Genomic DNA, 25594 nt, shown 5'->3' with positions numbered 1-25594 from the left:
GTTTTATGGATCATCTACTGGACTACAGTGGCAAGGTGACATAAAAATATTAAACTGTCACCGTGTAATTTAATAGGAAGTGAAAATTGTGGCAAGCCAGAGACTAAGTATATACCCCAACCAAAGCAGGCAATCTTATTGATTGCTGTTAGGAAGAAAAATTAGGTCGGGGCTGCAAAATCTTCCGATTTTGTTTTGTTTTGAAGAGAGCTAGAAATCCCAATTCTGATTTCCCAATTTCCCATTGTTGGCAAATAATCCAAATTCACTAAAAACCTGGTCATAGGGCAAATAAGACGTGTCCCTTTACATTGGCCACCAGGAGGCCCATTTTGCCCAGCTGTGTGACCCATGATGTTAAAGGCCACATTTGTTCTATTTACTGTTGTATCTCCAGCATTATGCTTAGTGCAGAGCTGGTGTCCAGTAAACACCTGATGAATCAACAAATGGACAATCCAATTCTTATTGCCTGTGTTGGACAGGCCCAGGAACTAGGAAGATTGGAAACAAATGTCATGACTAAATTCCCTTACACTATTGAAACACCACAGTTGTGAGAAACGACCAGATGGGGTGGAAAGTATGGGGCAAGCAGACTGGCTGTGGACACCCTAAATTACTGGGGTCTTCCCATATGGGGACCTCCTACATGTGAGCACTTCCCTTCAGGTTCTTAGGAGGAGAGGGTCCATGTCCACGGGTCAAGGATAGCAAAATGAGGGTTTAAACATCAAGACTAGATAGATAAACTTAGTGACTCTTGCATTTAGTAACCAACTGTCAGCATCCCATGCTAGCATGGACAGTGACGGACATTCAGGGGAAACCAGACCACAAGAAAACCTCCTTGAGGAGTCATTTCCTTAACAAACACTCTATTATGGATTGAATTGTGTCCCCACAAACTCATAATTGAGGCCCTAACCCTCAGTACCTCAGAATGTGACTGTGTTTGGCAATAGAGTCTTTCCAGAGGTAATCAAGTTAAAATGAAATCATTAGATGGGTCCTAATCCAATGTGACTGGTGTCCTTGTGGAAGGGGGCATCTGGACACAGAGCTACACATGGATAAAGGTGATATAAAAAGACCTAGGCAGAAGGCAGCCATTTCCAAGCCAAGGAGAGAGGCCTCGAGTAGATATTTGTCTCGCAGCTTTCAGAAGGAACCCTGCTAATACCTTCATTTTGGACTTTTAGCCACCAGAGCTATAAAACAATTTCTGCTGTTTAAGCCACCTGGTTTGTAGCATTTTGGTGCAGTAGCCCTAGCAAACTAATACATACTATTTATTTCAGAAACCTTTGTTATGTGTCATGCACTGTTCTAAGGAATTCACAACTAACTTATGTATCTTTATAACTCCTCTATGAGAGAGGCACTATTATTAGCTTCCTTGTAATTATCATTACAGATGAGGAAGTGAGGCACAGAGAAGGTAAGTGACTTGTCTAAGGATACACAGAAAGTACAAGCAGGGCTAGAATTTGAGCCCAGCAACCTAGCTTCAGTCTGTGCCCTTAAGAACTGCAAAGGAAGAATTTATCTGGCAAAATACCCAGAAAGTCGAAGGTGTTCGGACACTTCTGGTTGTTTTCTGTACTTTTACAATGGCTTCTGCCTAAAGTTGGGTAACAGCCAGTTGTTGACCATTCACCACAGCAGATGCTATCTCAGCAAGAAAAAGCTTTTGCCAGATAGGAAAGCCGGAGTTCAGAATTGATATCACTTCCTTTACGCAATCTAAGTGCTCTTGAAATCACATTGTGATTTTTCTGAGATGTGTTATAGTCATTTTGGATGATTTTAAAATTGTTCCTTACATTATTCCTCTAACCCCTCCTTAACCTGAAGTAATCATCTATCAACAACTGCTTCATTCATTTGGGAAGCACTGTTTTAAAACCATCTCTATCCTTGCAGAGTAAATAATCACTTCTACTGTATCTGTTTTGCAGATGTAGAATTTCTGGAGAGGGCATCCTACTGTGTTCTTGTGTGTAACGGATCCTGTTCTTCAGGGATCCTTAGATTTCTTGATCTGGGCAACGGCATTAGCAGAGGAAGGTCATCATGCCCCGTGTGCTGGGTGTCTTCTATTCTGAACTCCCTTATCTCTCCAGATCTGTTCTGCCTGCTTCCCTGCTCTGGACTCTGCCGTGGGAAGCTGCTGACCATTATGGACCTATCAAATGCCTTCCTTGCCCTCTGGCTTCTGACTGGACTTGACCAATGGGGAGTACCCATAGGAGATCTGAGGGAGAGAGAAGAGGAGGATCAGGATATTTATCCTCCTGGTTCTTTCCTTGGAACTGGGCTCGCTGCCTTCCTGGGGCCACAGCCACAGTTCCTGTCAGGCAGCCTTCACCCCATAGCCAGCTGGGTCTCTGGGTCCAGCTGGGGGCAGTTGTGGTAGCAGTGGGTCATGTGCCACAGTTACTAGGCTCCTAGTACTGGGTCATGCTTGCTTCTCCTTGTTTGTTTCTTAATGTCCTTCTTATACACTTGTGAAGAGTTCTTCCATTTAACTCCTCTCAAACTGCCAATCTGTTCTCTGCCAAGACCCTACCTAATAGAATCCTCCTTTTCCTCTTTGCCCTATAAAACAATCAGTGGCTAGGCCATGCAGTCTTTATTTTCTAAAGGATGTTTCCTCTTATTTCTAGTTTTATAACCATCCACATTTTGGCCCTCAGATGTTTTCTGAACCAGGACAATTGGAATCCTAACTTCTTGTCTTCCCTTTTTCAACCCATGCCATATACAATGCCAGGTTAATAAGCTTCCTGTAGCCTTCCTGGGAGCTATGACTTTCCTATGTAGAAAATCCAGCACCTACTGTAATACCAGAAGAACAGACTAATTTTTAATCCAAGGATTTGGTTTTAATGACACCATCTTTCCAGAACTTTGCTTTACCCAACAGCCAACTCAACTTCAGACTCAACTCCATTCACTGAGGCCCAATGCCAGTGAGTTTCTAATGTTATTTTACTTAATCCTTACAAGAACCCTGCACATTGGTATTTATTGCTCACATTTTATACATGGTAAAATTCAGCTCAGAGGCATGATCTATTCTGTCCAAGACCACAGAAACAGTACATGATAGATCTTGAGTTTGAACTCGAGAATCCATACGCCAAAGCTCAGGTTCTTGCCGTCCCAGCATGGTATCTACTTATCCCATGACATCTTTGTGGGAGTTATATGACCCTTCAATACTCTCTTCAACAGAATAAAGTCTACTTCAAAAAAGTAATTTGTTAGCACACCAATCCATGGTAAAGACCAACAAAGGGGCTAGAGGCAGGAGGAAGCCTATAAAATGAGTAGGAGCGGTACATGGTACCATTGATCTTGGTGCACTTGATGCTCTGGGGAGTTAGGAGGCAAAGCCTTGGTGAAGTGCGAAGTGTGGGGCTGGGCAGAGGGGCTGGTGTTAGTTGGGAAAGGGCTTTCTAGGCAGAAGGAACCATGCATGTAAAGTCAGCAGGAGCAAACCCTTAGAGGGAATGGGAGAAGGCACATGTGACAAGAACACTGAGAACTGTGCACTGTAGACAAGATGGGGCTGGTCAGCAAGGCCAGGAGCAGGCCACACAGGGCCCTACAGGCTTGTTGAGGAGTTTCCTTTCTCACCCTAGGAGCATGGGAGCCTCGCTTTAAGCAGAATACGATACAGAGTGGGGATGCGGTAGGTGGCTGAAGGGGACTGGCGCAGATGAAAGGCCAGTTAGAGGCTGCCTCAGTAGGTCAGGAGACAAATGAGAGATCCTTGGAATAGGTTAAGAGTTCATGAGGGAAAGAAAGGCTGAATGTTGGATCCACCCTACAGAAGCCAAAGTGGCAATGATTGGCCAGTTTCCCTCCTTTCCTCTGCAGTCCTTCACCGAAGCGAGTGTACTGACTCAGTATGAGCCCAGGCCTTCCTGAGCCTTGGGTGTCCTACTCACATGTTTGGTGTCTATTTTCTCCCGAATGAGGACCGGACCCCACCTGCTTTGCTCTACCTAGGTCTGCCCACCACCTCACTCCAGCATCTCCAGATTATCCCTTTCTTAATGTTCAGCTAGATTTCAGAAGAAAGGATTCTAATGAAACTAAAATTCACACTGAAGAGTAACTGACTAAGCATGCTCTTGTTTTTGTAATCTAATAATTTTTTTATTAGTAAAAACAATTTACAAATGTTTATAAAACATCTCATAATCCCATTTAATCCTTAAAAAAATCACACTTCAGGTATGCTTCTCAATTCATGAGAAGGATGTGACTGAAGTCTGAGAGATTGTGTGACCTGCTTGCTAATGTCATAAAATCCACAATGACAGCCACAATGATGCCCACAGTGATAATGACAGTGTGACCACCTATCACTGACATGATGCCAGTTGTGCCCACAGTCAAGGTACTATGCAAAACATTAACATTTGGTTTCCATTCCCAGCTGAGGTATGCCTCGTCATTTCCATTTTTTGCCGATGAGACAACCATACTGAAGACCACACATCTAACACATAAAAAATGAGAACTGGAACCTGGAACAGTCTGATTCCAGGGCCTGCACTCTATCAACTCTTATCACTGCTCAAAGACCACAGCCCCATGCTCCTCTTCTCCAGATAAAGTGATTAGGAATTTCTTATATGGATGACGCTTGAACAACATAGGTTTGAATAGTGTAGGTCCACTTACACAGATCTTTTTCAACTAAAGGCAGATTGAAAATACAGTATTTAGACAAAATGAAAAAAGAAAATGACAGGCCAATATCCCTGATGAACATAGATGCAAAAATCCTCAAGAGAACACTACCAAATCAAATCCAGCAGAACATCAAGAAGTTAATTCACCATGATGAAGTAGGGTTTATTCTCAGGATGCAAGGTTGGTTCAATATATGCAAATCAATAAATGTGATTCACCACACAAACAGAATGAAAAACAAAAAAAATGATTATCTCAAAACATATGGAAAAAGCTTTTGATAAAATCCAACACCCATTCATGACAAAAACTCTGACTTCTGTGAAGTCTCAGGATACAAATTAATGTACAAAAATTAGTAGCATTTCCATACACCTATAACACTGAAGTTGAGAGCCAAATCAAGAACATAATCCCATTTACAAGAGACATGCACACACACACACACACACACAGAGAGAGAGAGAGAGAGAGAGAAAGAGAGAGAGAGAAAGAGAGATAGAAACCCTAGGAATATATGTAACCAAGGAGGTGAAAGATCTCTACAAGGAGAACTACAAAACACCACTGAAATAAATCATAGATGACACAAACAAATGAAAAAAACATTCCACGCTCATGGATTGGAAGAATCAATATCATTAAAATGGCCATACTGCCCAAAGCAATTTATAGATTCAATGCTATTCCTATCAAACTAGAAACATCATTTTTTACAGAATTAAAAATGTGGACTCTAAATTCTAAAATTCATGTGGACTCATAAAAGGGCCCAAATTATCAAAGTAATCCTAAGCAAAAAGAACAAAGCTGCAAGCATCACATCACCTGACTTCAAACTATACTATAAGGCTACAGTAACCAAAACAGCATGGTACTGGTACAAAAACAGACATATAGACCAATGGAACAGAATAGAGAACACAGAAATAAAGCCACATACCTACAGCCATCTGATATTTGACAAAACTGACAAAATTAAGTAATGGAGAAAAGACTCCCTATTTTATAAATGGTGCTGGGACAGCTGGCTAACCACATGCAGAAAAATGAAACTGGACCCCTACGTTTTACCATATACAAAAATTAACTCAAGATGGATTAAAGATTTAACTGTAAGACCTCAAACTATAATAATTCTAGAAGAAAACCTAGGAAACACCATTCTGGACATTGGCCTTGGGGAAGAACTTATGACTAAGTCCTTGAAAGCTATTGCAACAAAAACAAAAATTGACAACTGGGACCTAATTAAACTAAAGAGCTTCTGCACAGCAAAAGATACTATCAACAGAGTAAACAGACGGCTTACAGAATTAGAGAAAATATTTGCAAACTATGCATCTGACAAAGGACCAATATCCAGAATCTATAAGGAACTTAAACAATTCAACAAGCAAAACAAAAACAAAAAACCCCCAAAACCATTAAAAAGTGGGCAAAAGACACGAACAGACACTTTTCAAAAGAAGCCATAGAAGTGGGCTGGGTACAGTGGCTCATGCCTGTAATCCCAGAACTTTGAGAGGCTGAAGTATTTGAGACCAGGAGTTTGAGATCAGCCTGGGCAACATGGCAAAACCCATCTCCACCAAAATAAATATACAAAACTTAACCGGGCATGGTGGCACTCACTTATCGTCCTAGCTCCTCAGAAGGCTGAGGTGGGAGGATCGCTTGAGCTCGGAAGGCTGAGCCTACAGTGTGCCATGATTGTGCCACTGAACATCAGCCTGGGCAACAGAACCAGACTTTATCTCAAAAAAAAAAAAAAAAAAAAAAAAAGACATACAAGTGACCAACAGACATGAAAAAATAAAAATGCTCAACATCACTCATCACTAATAATCAGAGAAATGCAAATCCAAACCACAGTGAGATACCATCTACACCAGTCAGAATGGCAATTATTAAAAAGTCAAAAAACAACAGATGCTGGCAAGGCTGCAAATAAAAGGGAATGCTTATACATTGTTGATGGGAATGTAAATTAGTTCAGCCACTATGGAAAGCAATTTGGAGAATTCTCAAAGAACTTAAAACAGAAATACCATTTGACCTAGCAATCCCATTACTGGATATATATCCAAAAGAAAATTAGTCGTCCTGCCAAAAAGACACACACACTGATATGTTCATTGCAGCACTATTCAGAATAATAAAGATATGGAATCAACCTAGGTGTCTATCGACAGTGGACTGGGTAAAGAAAATGTAGTACATATATACCATGGAATACTATGCATCCATAAAAAAGAACAAAATCATGTCCTTTGCAGCAACATAGATGCAACTGTAGGGCGTTATCCTAAGCAAATTATTTCAGGAACATAAAACCAAACACTTCATATTCTCACTTATAAGTGGGAGCTAAACATTAAGTACTCACAGACATAAAGATGGTAAAAATAGACAATGGGGACTGCTAGAGGGGGAAGGGAGGGAGGAGAGCAAGAGCTGAAAAACTAACTATTGGGTACTATGCTCAGTACCTGGGTCATGGAATCAGGTGTGTCTCAAAGCTGAGCATCATGCAATATACCCATGTAACGAAGTCTGCACATGTACCTTCTGAATCTAAAATAAAAGTTGAAATGAAAAAAAAACTAGTAGTTGCAGAATTTGAAACCCGCCTACACAGAGGGCTGACTCTTTTTATAAGCAGGTTCCACAAGGCTGACTGCAGGACTTAGTATACACAATTTTACCAATCCCCATGTGTACAAAGGGATGACTGGAATCTCACATTTTGCCTCCATTTCAGTGTTGACATTTGAACCATTGATTAGGAGCTGTACTCAGTGTCAAACGTGTTACACATCCAAGTATCTTTCATAACCCAACAATTAACTGCATGACTTGAAGAAGCCACTGAGCATTAACAACAACATTTCTGAACACAGCTTCAAATTTTCACCCATAAAATGAGGAAAAACACCCATGTCACACGTTAGGTGGGACAGTCTGGTGAACTCAGTCAGGGGAGTGCTTGGCATGGTGGCTGGTAGAGAATGAGGAGTAAATAAATAGAAGTGAAAGAAAAACTAAGCAAGAGTTTCTATTAGGGATAGTATCAGGCATGAGGATCAAGTTAAGAATTTCACATCTCAAAGGGGAGATTTTTGCTTGGTCAGGTCACCCAAGGACCCCCTGCCAATGCCCTATCCATACCACCCTATGACTCTGTTACTCCTTTTCTTGTGAGGTCTGATGTCTACTCTCTGCATTTGCAGCCTCTTGGGTTTGGGAGGTACCTCCATGATGATGGAGTTAAGCCCCCAAAGTTCTGCACTTGCTGTGTCCCCCAGGTGTCTGTTTAGAGAAGCATTTCCTCTTAGGGGGAACCCTGGGGGCTTCCAGGGCTGCTGAGTCATTCTCCTCTGTTCATTTTCCACTACTTTCCTCTGTTCATTTTCCACTACTGCAAAATACACACACTCTCCCTGCTTATAAAAAGTAGTGGCATTTTTGCCAGTCAGTATTCAACTCTATTGGTGCTTTTTTCTTCCTTCCCTCCCTCCCTCCTTTCCTTCCTTCCTTCCTTCCTTCCTTCCTTCCTTCCTTCCTTCCTTCCTCCCTCCCTCCCTCCCTCCCTCCCTCCCTCCCTCTCTCTCTCTCTCTCTCTCTCTCTCTCTCTTTCTCTCTCTCTCTCTCTCTCTCTCTTTCTTGCTTTCTTGCTTTCAGAAGGACAGTCTCTGTTTTCTTCTTTCAGGAATACTCAGTGTTACTAACAGGACAAGAGTTCCTTAGCATTCCAGAGAGAGAAAAGGGCAGAGTCACTTGCCGGTTTCTTTTCATAGTTCCTTGAAAAATAGATGAGCCATCTTTCTCTTCTGCCACTTAGTGGGAAAGGACTCTCATAAATACATTTTTTTTTTCCCCTAGAGATAGTGAGAAGTGACAGGCAACTCACATCTTTATTTGCCTGAAAACATGCAAATGCAAACATGTGACCCACTAGCTGATAGGGGCTTCAGGATTTTCCTCTTTTCCTGAGCCTGGTATGAAGCCAAAACACCATTCCAGCCTGTCAAAATCAAAAGGCAAAATTCTTTGGCTGTAAGAGGCAGAGAGAGTCCAGCCACACTTGCTAGCTAAGCATAGACATGCAATACACAAAGGAAGACAGCAGAGAGATGAATCATACAAATATGTAGTAAATAAATATATTTAATTTTTATCTCAGTAGCTTTTGCTTTGTTGTTGTTGTTTTTTCTCTTCTATGCCAACAGTCTTGAAATGGAGGTGGGGGTGGGGTGGAGTGTGTGAAGAAATAGGTTTTGGCTGGATACAGCTTCAATAAGATCTTGATAGTTCTGGCCTTGTTGCTCAGCTCTAGCTTTCTAAGAAAAAAACTTGTAGATTCTTAGATTAGAAGCCTTTCTTTTATTATTATTATTATTATTATTATTTTTTGAGACAGAGTCTCACTCTATTTCCCAGGCTGGAGTGCAGTGGCACGATCTCGGCTCACTGCAACCTCCGCCTCCCAGGTTCAAGCAATTCTCCTGCCTCAGCCTCTTGAGTAGTTGGGATTACAGGTCCATGCCACCACGCCTGGCTAATTTTTGTATTTTTAGTAGAGACAGGGTTTCACCATGTTGGTCAGGCTGGTCTTGAACTCCTGACCTCGTGATCCACCTGCCTCTGCCTCCCAAACTGCTGGGATTACAGGCATCTGCCACGGTGCCTAGCCGATTAGAAGGCTTTCTAATTCAACCCTTCTCATCATACAGACGAGCAGTCTGAGATGCAGAGAGGGGATTGATAACAAAGTCATAGACCCAGGAAAGTGACTGTAGGGGTTCTCTGGTTCAACAGCCCCTGTGATGCTGGAATAACCTAGACAGGCCAAGCTGACAAGAGGGCGGGAGAGTGAGTCTGGAACCAAGACATGCCCTCCCAGGTCACAGCGCTACATTGAAGAGAAATAGACTATGCCTTCTTGAATTTCGGACTGCATTCTCAGTAGCTGAGGCCCTACCTGGCAGCAAAATATCTGGTCCTGGCTCTGCAAGCAGTTGTTGCCTTTGGCATGTTAGAGCCCTTGGCCAAAAGGCTGTTCCTGTCCTCTTGTTCTGAAGGATAACTAACCAGCCTGCAGGTACATAGAGAAACCAGTGCCTGGACCTACCGGGCTGCAGGCACTCCGGAGCTGGATCTTTCACAATCTCCAGACCCAAAGGTGGCCTGGTGATGATTTGTTTATCAAACTGCGGTTTCCCAGCCCACTGCCTGCTCACACCCACCTACCCTCCGGCCTGCCCACAGGCCAGTTTCCCTGCTCTTCCCACCTCTGGGACAGGCAGTGCCTTCCAGATGTGTGCAGGGAGGTCTCCTCAGAGCCCCCATAGTCAGACAATGGCCACACACTGCTTCCTAGGCCTTCCCAGGCAGTGCTAGAAGGAGACAAGCAGCCTTCCCAGCAGAGGCGACCGGCGCCGCTGATAAAATATTGGCAAAATTATCACGAAAAACCAGAGTCATGAAGCTATGCCTCTGCCAAGGAGGACGGAAAGCACCAAAAAGGAGCCTGGGGGTCATGTGTCCAGAGATGCCAGGCTTCCTTCCTCTTTCCAGGCAGCCCGAGCGCAGGCTCCCTCACCTCCCGCCCCCACCCCTGTTCCCATGGCAAAGGAGAGGAGGATCCACTTACTGCTCGTGTTCATGGTGATGTCTTTGCACTGGGTCTTTCATTCAATACCGAGGCCCCGGCTGCTTTTTAAATCTTCCGTTCTTCGAACCTCACTCATCACCTGGGGGGTGAAAAGGCAGTCCAGTGCCAGCTCTGTATCCTCAGGTACTCTCTCTCCTCTGCTGTCCCTTCTCTGTCTGGGCTGTAGCCCCTGGCCTTGAAGGCGCGTGGACTAATAGGCGCAGGTGAGAGCAAGGAGCAAGAGGCGGCAGGACACCGGCGCCCCGGTCCTCCTGCTCCTCAGATCGGAATCCCGGGCAGAAGTGGGGTTGGCAGCGCCTGCTCGCGCGCACCCCGGACTATATTCCTGCTCAGCGGCTCCGGAGCCCAAAGGGGGTGTGGACCACAGGGAGGCAGGGCGGGGGCAGCGCGTCCCCGCCCGGCCTCAAGGAGCAGCGACCCGCCCCGGAACCCACCTCTCGGCCAGTGTCTGGAGCCAGAGGCCCCTGCCCCGGCCCCTGCGACTGATTCATGAATCCTGGTCCTCGTCTGGGGTCTCGAATTCCAGGGCTAGCAATGCGAAATAGGAGAGCTCGACATCCATGATGCGGGCTCGCGGGTTGGCAGCGCGGGGGGCGCGGCCACTCGCTGCTGCCACCTGCTGGACGCACCGGCGCGTGTCCGAGGCCCCGCCCCGCCGGGCTTCTGCCTGGGCCCTGGGGTGTGATGGCGGATGGACGAGACCCTGTGTCCTGGGACCAACGAGGGGGTGCTTGAGCGCTTGTTTTCCCTCCCTCGATCCTGGGAAGGGCTCGACAATGATAGGAAAAGAAACATCATTAGAAGGGGCTGTGAAGGAAAGCCTGGCTTTGCAGGAAGACAGTTTCCATCCGGCCCTGCTGCTGGTAAGTTTGGTGCAGTCTAGGCTCAAGTCGGTCATTACCGTCGCTGCCTCATCTTTCTCAACTGTGAATATGGCGTCTGCACACGTGGATGATACGTAAGGGGCTCCTTCAGCCTCCCAGCGTTTATATCCCCTCTTCCCTCACTGATTCCCTTTATCCCCATCACTGATTCATCATTAGAATTATTTATTACCTCTCTTCCCCACGAGAATGTTAGCTCCATGAAAGAATGGGTCTGTCCGTAGGGTTCACCTACAGGCCCCCAATACCTAGAACAGGGCCTGCCATATAGTAGCTACCAATGAATATTTGTTGACAGATCAACCCAGATATTTTCTGGGTTTAATATTACACAGTCCTAAGAGTAGATTGCCTAGGCGCCCCACCCTGAAACACTTTCCCATCTGAGGAGAACGGCAGGTATGTGGCCTCACAGGTCTACCCTAATTTTTGTATGGTTAACTAACTCTTCCCCCAAGTTTTTTTTTTTTTTGTAATTATATCTTATAGGTGTGTATTGTAGAAGTTTATATTCCAAAGTTTTTTGGTCACAATTGATTCAGTGGGGTAGGGCTCTTGACACTCCTGTGATTACTTACTCTGTCACTTTCTGAACCTAATTCATGATCATAGAAGTGTGACTTTAGAGCACTGAAAAACAAGACTGAGAGGGTACATGATCCTCGTCTATAGCATGACTCCAATTAGAGCATGTGCAGACTCAAAAGGCTGTGAATAGTCACAGCCCCAGCTTAGACCAGGAAACGGGGGTCAGAGAGGCTGGGCAATGTGGCCTAGGACACACAGCATCTTGTGGCAGAACCGGACCAGATCTTCTAACTTCTAGCTTTATCCTATGTGAGAGTGGCTCAGTGCACTAGAGTCTGGGATGTCAGTGTAAGATTAGATAGCTGCTCTATTAAAATTGGGGAAAGGTAAATACAATGTTTTTATACAATGCTTTTAGATAAATACAATGTTTCTACCTCACACAGGGAGCAAAAAATGGATATGGCTCATGACCTCGAGAGGTGATCAGGATTAAAGAATCTTTAGATAAACCTAAGGATCAATGGATTTGAAACACATTTGATAGCTCGTTAAGAATTTTGTCCACATGTTGTCACTCATAAGTGGGAGTTGAACAACGAGAACACATGAACACAGGGAGGGGAACATCACACACTGGGGCCTGCTGGGAGATGGGGAGGCTAGGGGAGGGATAGCGTTAGGAGAAATACCTAATGTAAATGACGAGTTGACAGGTGCAGCAAACCAACATGGCACGTGTATACCTACGTAACAAACCTGCACGTTGTGCACATGTACCCTAGAACTTAAAGTATAATAACAATTGTTTAAAAATGAATCTTGTCTGATGGGGTGGAGATAAAAATAGCCCTAATGTCCTCACGGTCATTCTCAAAATTTTGTATGGATAACAAACGCCTGAGATACCTCCAAAATGCAGATTCCCAGGCCCTGGACTCCCTTGCTCAGCATTTGAAACAAGCACGCCAGGTAATTCATAGACAGCTCTTTGCTATTGAAAAAGGCACAGGCCTAAAATAGCTTTGAAAACATAAGTGATTAGTAAATATTTAAATTATTCCACTTTATGTGTCCTCTACATTTTCAGATGGGATTCCTTATTCAATTTCCAAGTTGCAGGTAACTTGCTAGGTTCTAACGCTTGGAAAAACATTTTTCTGGGAGAAAGTTCAGATAAATTAGACATGTAAAATTAACTGTTCTGTTCCATGAACATATTTAGTTATCACCCAAAGCCTCAATGTTCAGAAAATTTCAAATTATAGGAAATAGTCAAATAAAAGCATGATATTCATTCATTAGTTCATTCACTCAGCAATTATTTATCAAGGGTCTACTTTGTGGTAGGCCCAGTGCTGGCTTCTGGGGATACCGTGGAGAACAGGACAGACAAGAGCTCTACCCAGTAATGGATGATTGCAGAAAAAATAAAAAATAAAGAAATATAAAGAACTCCAACCTCATAAGCATAAATCCAATTCTGGGACAGCGGGGAGCCAATTAACTAAGCAAAACATAAATTAGCTAAACTCGATGGTGGCCTGGGGAAGAGCCCAGGTGCTGTTTCCAGCCTTCCTGACTTTTAATCTCAGCTTTATCACTTTCTAGCTGTCTCACTTTGGGGAAGACACTTAGCCTCTATACGCCTCAAAGTTTTCATCTGTACAAGGGTACAACCATAGTGCCTACCTTTTGGATTATCGTATGTATTAAAGGCCTTAGTGTAATGCATGACAAATGAAGGCTGGATGCATGCTAATTAGTAGTGTCACCCCTCACTTATACCTGCCCTCAGTGACAATGCTGTCATTTTCTACTTATGAAAATCTGTTGGACTTTTCTACAGAGTGGTGGCCACGAAAATATGTCTGAAAAATTTCAGATGATTAAGTAATTGATAAATTAATTGATGAATTAATGAATTCATTATTCATCAGTTAATGAGATTAATTGAATTCTTCTTGTCTGGGGTTCTTTTTGATAATATATCCAGCTAGATGCCGATGATTTCACCTCTTAGAAGAGATCACTGGGTCTTGGGCCACTTTATAAGGCTCAAATAACATCTGCTGGGGGAACAATCTTATTTTCTCTGCATGGTTTATGAGGATAGGAAAAAAGGGGCTAAAATAAGCTATACAAGCTCTGCCCTTGAGGATGTCCACAACAATCAGAGGCAGCGGGAAAGACGCAGGAGGAAGCTGGGGGTGGGATTCTCTGTGGACGTGGCTGTGAAAGTCATCAGGGGATCAGGGTTGTTGACTCTGTCCTTGCAGGAGAATGGAGCTGAGAACCACAGAGCAGAGGATCCTTTTGTCTGAAAGTTTGTTTTGAACATTAAGACTCCAGAATGGAGATAAACAAGTCTCACCGGGAAACTGGCAAAGGCTCCGGGTGTTGAAAAACCATGTGGCAAAATCATTGGGAGACAAACCTTTCAACTTCTCTGAGTGGAAAAAGGAAAGGTTTTGGGGCCAGCTTCACCCATGACCATGGCCTGGCACCTCAGGGGCTGTTGCTGGGCTGCCGTTACTGGGCTCTTCTTCACCACCAACAGCTCCCATCTTTCCTGACTCCCTGTCCCTAACTTGGGTCATCTCAAGCTCTCCTCCTCACTTTTCTGCTCCCTGCCTCCCATTGCTGTTATTGACTAAGGCAACTCTTGGCCCCTGCCTTTTCTCTCTGGTTGCCTTTCCCTCATTCCTGTCCAGCTGCATCTCTGCCTCCTCCTCATCCTGCTCCTGTTCATTTACAAATATATGCTCACTCACCCTCATCTTGAATACAAAGTCCTTTCAGTCTATAAGGTGTGGGAATGGTGGGGATGTTGCTTGTAGTCCCATAGTTTCTACTTGTCATCCCTAGACTATCTGAATATCTCACCAAAGGTGACTACTTCTTTTCTTAGTTTTGAAAAATAATATGTTATGGGTAACAACATGAGAAAGATCTATGTATAATTGTGGGGGAGGGTTTTCATAGTATGTGATTAAATAAAAAGAAAATTACAGAAAATATATACAGTATGTTCTTTAGGGTATTGTATATATGATGGTAAATGCTGTTGAAGGATTAGACTGGATGATTCCTGCAGTTCCTTTCGCTCTAGTGTTCTTGGTTCTAAGCATAGAGTGGTTGAACCAAGTTTGAAGTTTGGCAGATCTGACCATATTCTCAGTTGGTGTGGGGACCTTTGTTCCCCAAGGGACACCACTGATTTGTGCTAAGCCCCAGGCCCTGAACACAGAACAGAATTCCCACAGGGAGTGGTGCTTTGTATGAAGCTCTCTGAGCTTCTGTCCCCCTTTCCTCTCTTGGGGATCTCTGAAATCTAGGTGGAATTGATAGGACTCAGACCTGTTTTTCTGGTTGAAATAGCTTTGTGACTGGGCCATGCTTTTCCTCTTGTTCCTCACATTGTTTTGTGGGGAAATGTTAAGAAAAACAAAAAACCAAAATCAAAGTGGCTCCCAACATCTTTGGGAAGTTTCTGGGGGGAACAAAGAAACTGGCTTTGAGATCAGAGTGCCAGGGGCTGCAGCATGGGCTCCAGGGGGGCTCCAGGCAGATGGCCCCACCATAGGATTCTGATGAGGCCTCACATGCACATGTGGCCACAGCCCAAACCTCCTTCCTGATGGTCACTCTTCCAGCAGAAGGAAGGAGCTGGGGTGGAGTCAGCTCTGGATAGGAATTTGGGAGATCTGAAAACTGGACTCAGCGCTGCCATTCCCTTGACTGACCTTCTCTGGGCTGTTTTTTATTTTATTGGTAGAACTATCTAAAAAAGATGTCAGGGAACACTCTATCCTACTGTTTCATTTTACAGATTAAGCATTGAGGGGGTTCACTCTGCTCCTGGGAGCTCCCTTGACCATTGAAACCTTATCCGTCGCCAGGTTTTGTGGGTTACTCATTATTGACCCAGATTTTCTTTCCAGCCTTCAGTTCTCCTGCTTGTAGTACCCATCTCCTGTGTTTCCCTTGAGTAAAGCTGGTTATTTCCTCAAGATTCCTTTAAGTTCCATCTTCTTGACTCTGTCCTCAGAGCTCCTCTAGCACTGGCTACCCTGGTCAAGCATTGAGAAGGCTCACTCTATCCCATGCCCCCAACCTATGCCCCTTTGGCTTCCTGAGCAGAGGAAATTTGCTGAACTTCCCGTGAGTTTGTTCATCTTGGGAACCTTGTACTCACTGCTTCCTATACCTGGTTTTCTCTTCTGATTCTTTACACAGGTGGAACGTTGTTATCCTCTAGATATTACCTTAGTTGCCTCTGCTCTAGAAGAACCTTCCCTTCCATGACCAGTCTAGCTAAATAATCCCTAACAGCATCTTTCATTAACCCGTGGACTAAAAGCCTTTCAGACAACTGGACTTATTTATTTCAGCTTGGAGTTCAGTTAATTAACTCCCATGCCCTCTTCCCCAATGTTTGATCCTCTTCCCTCTTTATTTCCTTGGCTCTTGAAGACGTAAATTCTGTCTGTGAATATGGTCTTCCAGTAAATCCTTTAAAATCTGCTGAGGATGCATGTCTCTTCTAGTTATTAATAATTACAAATGGGTTCACAACCACACAACAGTGAAGTCCATTGTTGCCCTGTGCAAGAGAAAAGAACTGGGAATCAGAATATCTGGGCTCCAGGTTTGCCCTCACTTCCTAGCTAGGTGACCTTGGGCAATCAATTCGTTCTTTTGTTTCAATCTACTAAGCTGTAATGAATAATAATATTCACTGCATATTGTTATATAAATTATCCCTTCATGGAATGTATCTCCGGATTGTTCAAGGAACGTCATGAGAAACTGTGTGCTTTGTAAACTAAAGTCTGTGCAGAGTAGGTTGTAGTTACATCTCCTTATAAATTATGGGTTCAGATTCAGGCATTTATATAGAATTTATACAAGGTGACATCATATCCAGGAAGGGCGTGGAAAAGGGAAGGCAGAAGTCAGTGGCTATGTGCTAGCCATTTCCCCATTGACACCTGTACAGTACATTCTACTGCCTGGAGTGGAACACTGTGATCTTGATGTGTTGCAACCCACAGCAATGCCCTCCTGCAAATGCCCTATAACCTTGGAATGGGAATCAAACCTCGACTTGGGAGGGAACCCCACAGGTTTAGTACCCCAAATCATAAAGTTGTAGGAGGCAAGAACTGTAAGAGTTCTTAGAGTTCATCAAAAACTAAGTTTCTCCTTGTACAGAGTCCCAAAGAAGTTGGGAACTGGGCAAAACCATGCAGTGAGTCCACAATGGCAGTAAGAATAAAGACAAGTCTCCTGGCTCTAGACAACCACTCAGCGTTTAGAAATTCCCATGATCGATTTAGTTTCCACTTGTGAATTACATCTAAGAGGAAAGGCTTCCATCTACTGCAGAGACACACTCACAAAAATGTACCAAAAGGAAATTTTATTTCAACTTTTTTGTTGTAATACAAAAAGATTGGGAGCAGTCTAAACTACAATTCACAGGGAGATAAGCTGTGGCATATCATACTGAGGAATATTACACAGCAATTTGCAAAATGGGGTGCATATTTATGTAGTAACCTGGACTATTCCAGACTTATTGTCTGGTGAGGGATGCCTTTTATGGAATAAGAAATGGTCTGGAAGGCTATTCACCAAACTACTACTAATAATGGGACAGAAGTTGGGGGGTGATGACAAGACAACAGGATTGGAAAGGAGTCTACGGGGACATTAGCTGTAGGGACCATGTTTTATTTTATGTATTTATTTTTTAACCAGGAAAATGTATTCATAAGTTCTTGTATAATTAAAAATTAATAATAATGATTTTAAAATTAGCCTTAGACCCTACTGAACCCTTCTTCTGGGCTTGTAGGACTGATTCATGACTTACTAAGCTTGTATGAGTCATGGTGGCTAAAGGGAAGGGAGGGGGCCACTCTCCATCTCAATACCGTCCGGTCACTCTGCTCCTGGGGGCTCCTTTGGCCTTTGAGAGCTTGTCCCTTGCCAGGTTTTGAGTGTGAGGACAACGTGTCCAGGGGCTGGTGTGGCACCTCCCATCACTGACCTGGTGACTCAGCATAAGGTCTCCAGGACGGAAGAGCCTGCACACCATGGCTGGCACAGAACCATAAAACTTATGAGCCTGGAGACTCCAGTTCTGATCCCATCCTGTTTCTACCTTCCAGGGGTTCCAGAGCAAGTCCCTGCAACCTCAGCATCCTGCCTTTGCCCACCGATCTGACCTCCCCTCCTAGCAGCACCCTCTTGCCCACTCTGTTGTAGACACAGCCTTCTTTTCTGTGCACACCACATCCCACACTTGCCTAGGGTGTTCACGGGTGCTGTTCCTTCTGACCTGAGCCTCCTTCCTTCTGAATTCCATGTGACCGGCTCCTTCTCATCGTTCAGGTCTCAGCTATAGTGAATGTTGCCTCCTGGAGAGGCTTTCCCAGTTGTACTTTCTCCCTCAGTACCTCTCTGTCACAATGCTCTATTTTATTTCCCTCAGAGCACAGAACTCTATCTGAAGTTTGCTGCTATCTGAAGTTGTGCTGTACAATTTATTTGTGCACTTGTTAATTGACATCACCTACTGGAATGAAAGTGAAAAAGGAGCGGGTACCTGTTCTGTTCTCTGTCCAGAGCTTGCTGTGTGCTCAAGTACCAAGAATGGCATCTGGCACATAATAAGTGCGCAGTAACTATTACTTGAGTAAATGAATGAACTTCACAAGCCCAGAGAGAAGTGTGTCCCCGGAGAAGAACAACTCCAAGTTTCCTTCTAGCCCTGCAGTCCAAGAGTCAGGAGGGATTAGACAAAAAGACAAGCCCCATGGCCCTTCTTCCTAAGTCAGCCACGACAAGGCTGACGCTGCGCAACTTGTTACCTAATCCCCTGGTGCTTCGATTTGCTCATCTGGAAGATGAAGGGATTGGACTAGATGCTTCTTTTCCACTCTAAGCTTTTATTATGCTATAAAATATAAATGGCTTGGGTCCACCTGCTTAAATCAAGATACATGTGTGAACTTACTTTCTTGAATACTCTCCTAATATCTGTTTGAAAATTTCCCCCCATTTTCCTCTTGTTCATAAAAAATGGAACATGAAGTGTGTGGCCGTATGGTCTCTGGTGCACTGTAATGTGGAGCCCTTTATGCAAAATTCATTATTGAATCAAAGGATGCTGTTTCCTTTCCTCATTTCTTTGTTTGCTTTCCAAACAGTTTTCAGCTTTGACACCTTTATTAGTGTCCTTTGGCCTTGTAGCAGAATGAACATGCTAGGCATCTCATCACTGGGACTGTATTCCGAATGTGACAAAACAGGCATGCAGAAGAGCATGGAATATTTATTCCCAAACCCCTTGTGAGGAGGGTGAGCTCCTGACTTTCCATCCAGCAGAAAGGAGCTGGGTCAGCTTGGTCTCTGGGGCCAGGTTCTGGTTTCAGCCTTGTGTTACTGCCTCTCTTTTGAGAGGTAGCTAATCAGGTGCCCTTGATTTGGGGGCTAGAGGCCAAAAGCGTAATAAAGACTTCTTTTACTGAGTGTGTGCTGTGTATTAGGCACAGTGCAAAGGGCTTTGCGTACATTATCTTATTTAATTTTAATTCTTCCAAGAGCCCTGTGAGATAAGAATTGTTGTAACACCCATTTTTCAAAAGAAGAAACTGAGGTGTAGAGAGGGTAAGTCAAATGTCTCAGCTCATGTAGTAGTGGGGCTAAGATTTTAAGCCAGGTTATACTAGAGCCTGGAGTCTTTCCCACCACTATATACTGCTTTGTGTACAGTACAGGATCCTATACATATCCTGGAGCCCAAGTCCTGCTCTGCCAGGATAAGGCACAGCTAGTAACAGTAATCCCTAAAATTCAAGTCTTTAATCAAAATTTAAAAAGTAGTATTCACCATCAGATTGAAAAACTTATGTTGTAAATCAAGCACTATTTGTTTCATTGATATATACACAAGTGCTTATTAGGTGCCAGGAGAATGTATACACTTTGCTGCCCCAGAGATGGTCCCTGCTCTTGTTGGGCTTGTAGTCATTTGATGCTTGAGGAAATCAAATCTGAGAGACCTAGAGAAACATGTCCAATTCCTTCCAGCTTGTCAGTGGGAGAACTGGCATTCAAACCCAGTCTTCGGGCCCCTCGACCACTAAATTTTCCTGCCCAATGGAAAGCAAGGCCTCAGTGGCTTCTGTTTTGAATGGCTGTCTATAATATTTTTCTTACCCAGATTTGTGGCAGTATCTTTAAAAAGCATTCAGTAAGTTGCCAAAGATATTGATGATTATGAGTTGACTAGAAGACAGTAGGATTGCTCAGCAATGGCATCATTGATCTTTTGGGCAGGATGCATCATTGTTGTGGGTTTTGTCCTGTGCACTGTGGGATATTTAGCAGCATCTCTGGCCTCTACCCACTAGAAGCTAGTAGTCAGTTGTGACAACCAGAATTGTCTCCAGATATTGCCCAATGTCTCCAGGCAGGCAAAAATCTTCCCTGGTTGAAAACTGCTGGAAGACAGTGAAGAAAATTAAAACAAAACAAAACACGAAAATCCCTCCTCATGCTCTAAGGCAATGATAGTGTTGCATACGTGAGACACACATCTTATGTGATGTGATATATGACGCATGGGAGCTCAAAATCTCATTTAGTTAAGACAGTTCTTGGAATGACTTAGAAATCTGGAGTTATGGAGTGATCACTCTTTCTTTATGTATGAGATTAAACAACAGGTATGGTTTAGGGGCCATGGATGAACACTATGTGTCTTTAAACTCTAGAATTACCCTCCATGAGGAGAGATTCTCACTTAATAAAAGGCAAGAAATGGAAGGGTCAGCACTTCACTGTTCTCATCTCATGCCTGCATCCAGGGAGAGAAATAGCAGAGACTAGATGGTGACAGGCTCTGGACTTAGAACTCTAAGTATGGTCCATGGACCAGCTGCCATTATGTCACATAGAAGCTTGCTAAAAAATGCAGAAACTCAGGCCCTACCCCAGTCCTGCAGAATCAGAATCTGCATTTTAACGAGATTCTCAGGCAGCTTGTTTGTACTTTGAGGTTTGAAGTGTAGTAGCCTACGGTATTAACATGCACTTTAAGAATTGAGAACTAGCCTGTGGTATTTAAACGGTTCTCTCACTTTTGCTGACTGTGCATGTAAGTGTGTGGATGACAAGTTTGCTTCACTTGTTTGCATAACCTCTATAAGAATGTGGTTCTGTGTAGGTTGGAACCATCCTGGACTTTATTATTAGGCAGGGTTGCTGAAGGTGGAAGTGAGGTATGGGAGTAAAGGTTGTGCTGTGGTGTGTGTGTGTGCGTGTGTTCTCTCGTAAGTTTTAAAATATGAAGCTACTATGTGTAATTCTTTCTCTGTCCATTCCCCTCCTGGAATGTGTGAGAAACCCTATCACAGCCAATTATTATAAATAAGGCTTTAGAGATGTCCCTTGACTTCTCTAAGACAACACATTCCTCTCATACACAAAGGTGGACCAACAACTACTTTGCAGACATGGTGCAAGGATGCGATGAATCCATGACTTCGGACAGGGACTTTCTGTACAGTTACATGTTATTTGTCATCACCATAGATGTGAGGAACCAAAAGGTTACCACAGATTGTTTTCTGTAGTCCAAATGCCCTGCAGATGCTACCCCCTGCTGGCTTGGCAGTGAAAGTTTAAAGAAAGTTCAGAGGATTAAGAAAGGAAACTCTGGCATTGAGGACCCCTAAATTCTATGCCTTATCCCTCATCCTTGTGAAAGGAACCTTTGAGGTAGTGGTTGCCAATATTTCGGCTGATCAGAATAACCTAGGAAGTATGAATAAAATTTCCAGTGATCCTACCTTCAGGGATTCTGATTCACTGGTTGAGCAAGGTCTGAGGATCTGTGTTGTGTTAATGTGTCCAAGTGATTTGCAAACGCAGTTGATTTCACTGGCCCATGTGTGTTTTCAAAGTGTGGTCCTATGATCATTTCCTGACTTGCTGGCGGATGTGGATGTGGCCAAAAATAGGAGAGGTAGTGAAATAAGTAAGGACCAGTACCTTCCACTTGTATATTAAACGCCACATACCTGGACTCCTGGATGCAGATCTGGGGATACCACTTGGCTAAGTGGGACTTAGCCAAGGTCTTCAGAGGAGCAAGACCAAAATAGTACAGGGACTCAAAGCTACATCATGTAAGAAATCAGGAAGCGATCAAAAGGGGAAATGTTTTATTTGTTCAAGGCATTGAAATTTGTCAATAAAAACACACAGGAAAAAGAACGAGAGAGACACCTCTTTTTTAATTATTAAAATAGATTATTAGGCTGGGCCTGATGGCTCATGCCTATAATCCCAGCACTTTGGGAGGTTGAGGCTGATGCACCTGAGGTTGAGATTTCTAGACCAGCCTGAACAATAAGGTGAAACTCCCTCTCTACTAAAAATACAAAAATTAGCCAGCATGCACCTGTAGACCCAGCTACTCGGGAGGCTGAGACAGGAGAATTGCTTCTTGGAACCTGGTAGGCAGAGGTTGGAGTGAGCCGAGATCACGTCACTGTGCTCCAGCCTGGGTGACAGAGAGAGACTCCATCTCAAAAAATAAATAAATAAATAAATAAAAATAATAAAAAAATAAAATAGATTATTAGACAATGAAGTCAAATATCATAAAGTTAAAATTAATTGAGTATGTAACTTCATTTTTTGTTCCTAAGTAAATAGCTTTTAAAATGTAAGTTGATGAAAATGCCAGCCAGTTGAGGAGCAAGAGGCAAAAAAATGCAGCCAGGTTGCTCTTGGTCTGAGGCAACTGAAAGGAATCCTTCTGATTATCTCTGAGGACAGGCAGATCTGGTTTTACTTGGAGGTATTTCTGTGTACACTTCCTGGCTAGAACGGAGATTTTATCTCTGTCGTGGGTGCTAGGCACATTCTGCTCTCCTGGGCACCTCTTTCTCCTCCTCACCTCGCAATGTCCCGATGCACGGATGGCACCTGAAACCAGCAGAATGGGATGCAGTCATCCTCACACACCAATATTAATAACAAAACCCAAACACTTGTAAATGCCTCTTTGAATCCTCCACAGCTATTCTGTGAGGTAGGCCTTTTAATTCTACATTTAATAGTAATGTTTTTCTACATAGGAGTAACTATGCCTAAGGTAATATATCTTGACACTTACAGAACCAGAACTTGAACGGAGAGCTCTGACTCCAAATCTAATAATCTAGTTTATTATTAAGATGAAAGAGCACACTGAATTAGGGACAATATTTTTGATATCCTATCGGCCAATAGTTTATTTTGTCAATTTTCCTGTGCAAACCAGAAGACAAGTCCAAGGGCAGGGTGGGGGTCAGGTTGGAAGGTATGTGCCTCTGTCTGTGATCTGCTCTTGGATAGTCTGTGGGCAGCAGAATACAGCTTCAAGAAGTAAGAATCGCTGGGGAATGGGGGGTGGCTTTAAACGGCTAGCTCTCTACAGAGAACACGGGCTAGGAAGAGACGTGTGATCAGGGAGAAGACAGTGCAGAGACCATGTCTGCAGGTAATGACATTCATGGAGGATGATGCAGAGGGCACCCTGCAGGGGCTGTAAACTGCCAGCAGTGCTCTATGGAGGTCACTAGGAGGCAATGAGAGATGTGGAATGTTTAGTTATTGGAATATGCTTGTTGCAGAAAATATAATATTACTTGACTTCCTTCCTCTTCTTTCCAAGACACTGTGGACATCGTACTTGGCGTGGGGAACTGGTGATACAACAGCCTAGAAGGAGAAAGTTTAGTTATTGGAATATGCTTGTTGCAGAAAATATAATATTGCTTGACTTCCTTCCTCTTCTTTCCAAGACACTGTGGACATCGTACTTGGCGTGGGGAACTGGTGATACAACAGCTTAGAAGGAGAAGCCCCAGCCTCCCTTCCATGAGTACCTCCGATACTTTGCACTTAGCCATGCATTTCTCCTTCCCCTTCTCTCCTTCCACCTTATTCTTTTGTTTATTCACATATTTACACGTTTGTAATGACACATTCAGGAATAAATTAATGTTGTGAAAACTTTGGATAACACAGAGTACTTTTTTTTAAAATTTAATTTAATTTTTTTTTTTGAGGCGGAGTCTTGCTCTGTCGCCCGGACTGTAGTGCAGTGGCCGGATCTCAGCTCACTGCAAGCCCCGCCTCCCGGGTTTACGCCATTCTCCTGGCTCAGGCTCCCGAGTAGCTGGGACTACAGGGGACTACAGGCGCCGCCACCTCGCCCGGCTAGTTTTTGTATTTTTAGTAGAGACTGGGTTTCACCGTGTTAGCCAAGGATGGCCTCGATCTCCTGACCTCATGATCCGCCCGTCTCGGCCTCCCAAAGTGCTGGGATTACAGGCTTGAGCCACCGCGCCCGGCCCACAGGGTACTTTAAAAAAAAGAATGTCTGTTTTCCCCTTACCGCATCTCACTGTCTTCCCTTATCCAGCCAGTAGAGGGCAGGGATGTTGCTTGCTCTGCGCCCTGCTGGGCTCCCCTCAGGCTTCCATGGAGAGGCCCTCAGTGCACATTTGTTGGGAGAATAAATGCGTTGAAATCGCCAGGCTGAGGTGATTCTTTCTCGATACACACAGACACACACACGTAACTGGGAATGTTTATTTCCATAAAAAGGGTCATAATGTATGCATTGTGTTGCCAGTTTCTTTTGCTTCTCTGTCTTCTCCTTCCCCTTCTTGTTTGTGTAATACGTCTTAAGGCTGTTTCCTTGACTCTGAATACCTACTTCACAGAGGCAGGTCTTTTTAACTGCTGGGTAATCACTCCTGTGTTGATGGGCATTTGAGTTCCTTCCACTCCTCACTATTTCTTGTGATGCTGCTGTAGGCTTCCTTGCACAGGCTTCTTGCTGCACAGGTGTGAATGTTTCTCCAGGAAAGACACCTGAGCAGGACTCACTGGATGGTGAGGGTTCCTCCTTCCTATCTCATTTACCGGGCCAGATGCCTAAAATCTAAATTTTCCTGAAAGACCAGCTGAACTGAGGAGAAATTCCTTTCCCTGGGAGTGGTAGGGAGTGTCAGTTCTGAGCTTGGATCATGAACTTGGCACACACACAGACACACACACACACAGACACACCGACACACACACACACAGACACACACACACAGACACACCAACACACACACACACAGACACACAGACACACAAGCACATGCGATCTTATCCCAGCCTGTTTGCTAGGAAACCTAGTTTTCAAACATTAGCATGTTTTGTGGAAGCACACTGATCATGAAGGTCCTGAGATTTGGGGAGTTCTATTGTAGGATCTGTCACAGACTTTCCAAGACAATGTAGAACAAGTAACAAGGCCTCCATGGTCTTTAGTTTCCTCATCTCTAAAATGGGTTTGGAGGAGATGAGGAGTGAAGGAGCAGACACATTACTGTTCAAGGATACTTTCAAGCTACCCTTCCAGGGTGAGGCTTCGGCTGCCTGCCCTTGACCTCAGGTTTGCTGTGGAAGCCAAGAAAAGGGGAGCTGGTGCTTTGGAAAGAGCAGTCGGCTTTTCCGGGTGAGTCAGACCCGGCAGCTTGGTGACCTCTGCCCTGGTCAGCAGCCCCACCTCCTTTTCTAGAGCTGCTGCTGCCGGTTCCTCGGCTGACTCTTGGAGAGGGCATGTTTCACATCCCACACAGAAGAAAGTCTGGAGAACATCTCCCCCATGGTTTACTAATCTGCATTTCTGACGGCTGCCAGGCTACTCTCCCACAGATGCTTGGTT

The 25594-nt window shown here is 44.0% G+C and overlaps 1 protein-coding gene across 16 annotated transcripts in view; it reads right to left on the bottom strand.

Moving 5' to 3' along the window:
* ABLIM3 (actin binding LIM protein family member 3) overlaps nucleotides 1–11026 on the bottom strand; it is a 120586-nt gene extending 109560 nt beyond the window's left edge. For 4 of the 16 annotated variants that reach the window (XM_033180510.1, XM_033180513.1, XM_033180517.1 and 1 more), the window contains exons 1-2: nucleotides 10825–11026; nucleotides 10370–10469 (exon numbers count right to left, since the gene is read on the bottom strand). In XM_033180510.1, the coding sequence (XP_033036401.1) occupies nucleotides 10370–10382 (13 nt within the window). In that variant the 5' untranslated portion in view covers nucleotides 10383–10469; nucleotides 10825–11026. Of the gene's footprint in view, nucleotides 1–10369 lie in introns of all 16 variants that reach the window. The other 12 variants (XM_033180503.1, XM_033180514.1, XM_033180508.1 and 9 more) reach the window with 10 other exon arrangements.
* Nucleotides 11027–25594: the final 14568 nt, after the last annotated feature.

The sequence above is a fragment of the Trachypithecus francoisi genome, unplaced genomic scaffold (genome assembly GCF_009764315.1).
Source record: "Trachypithecus francoisi isolate TF-2019V2 unplaced genomic scaffold, Tfra_2.0 Lachesis_group2, whole genome shotgun sequence".
In the NCBI taxonomy this organism is placed as follows: domain Eukaryota; kingdom Metazoa; phylum Chordata; class Mammalia; order Primates; family Cercopithecidae; genus Trachypithecus; species Trachypithecus francoisi.
The sequence above is the reverse complement of the archived record's forward strand: the minus strand, read 5'-3'. Positions and strand labels throughout refer to the sequence as shown.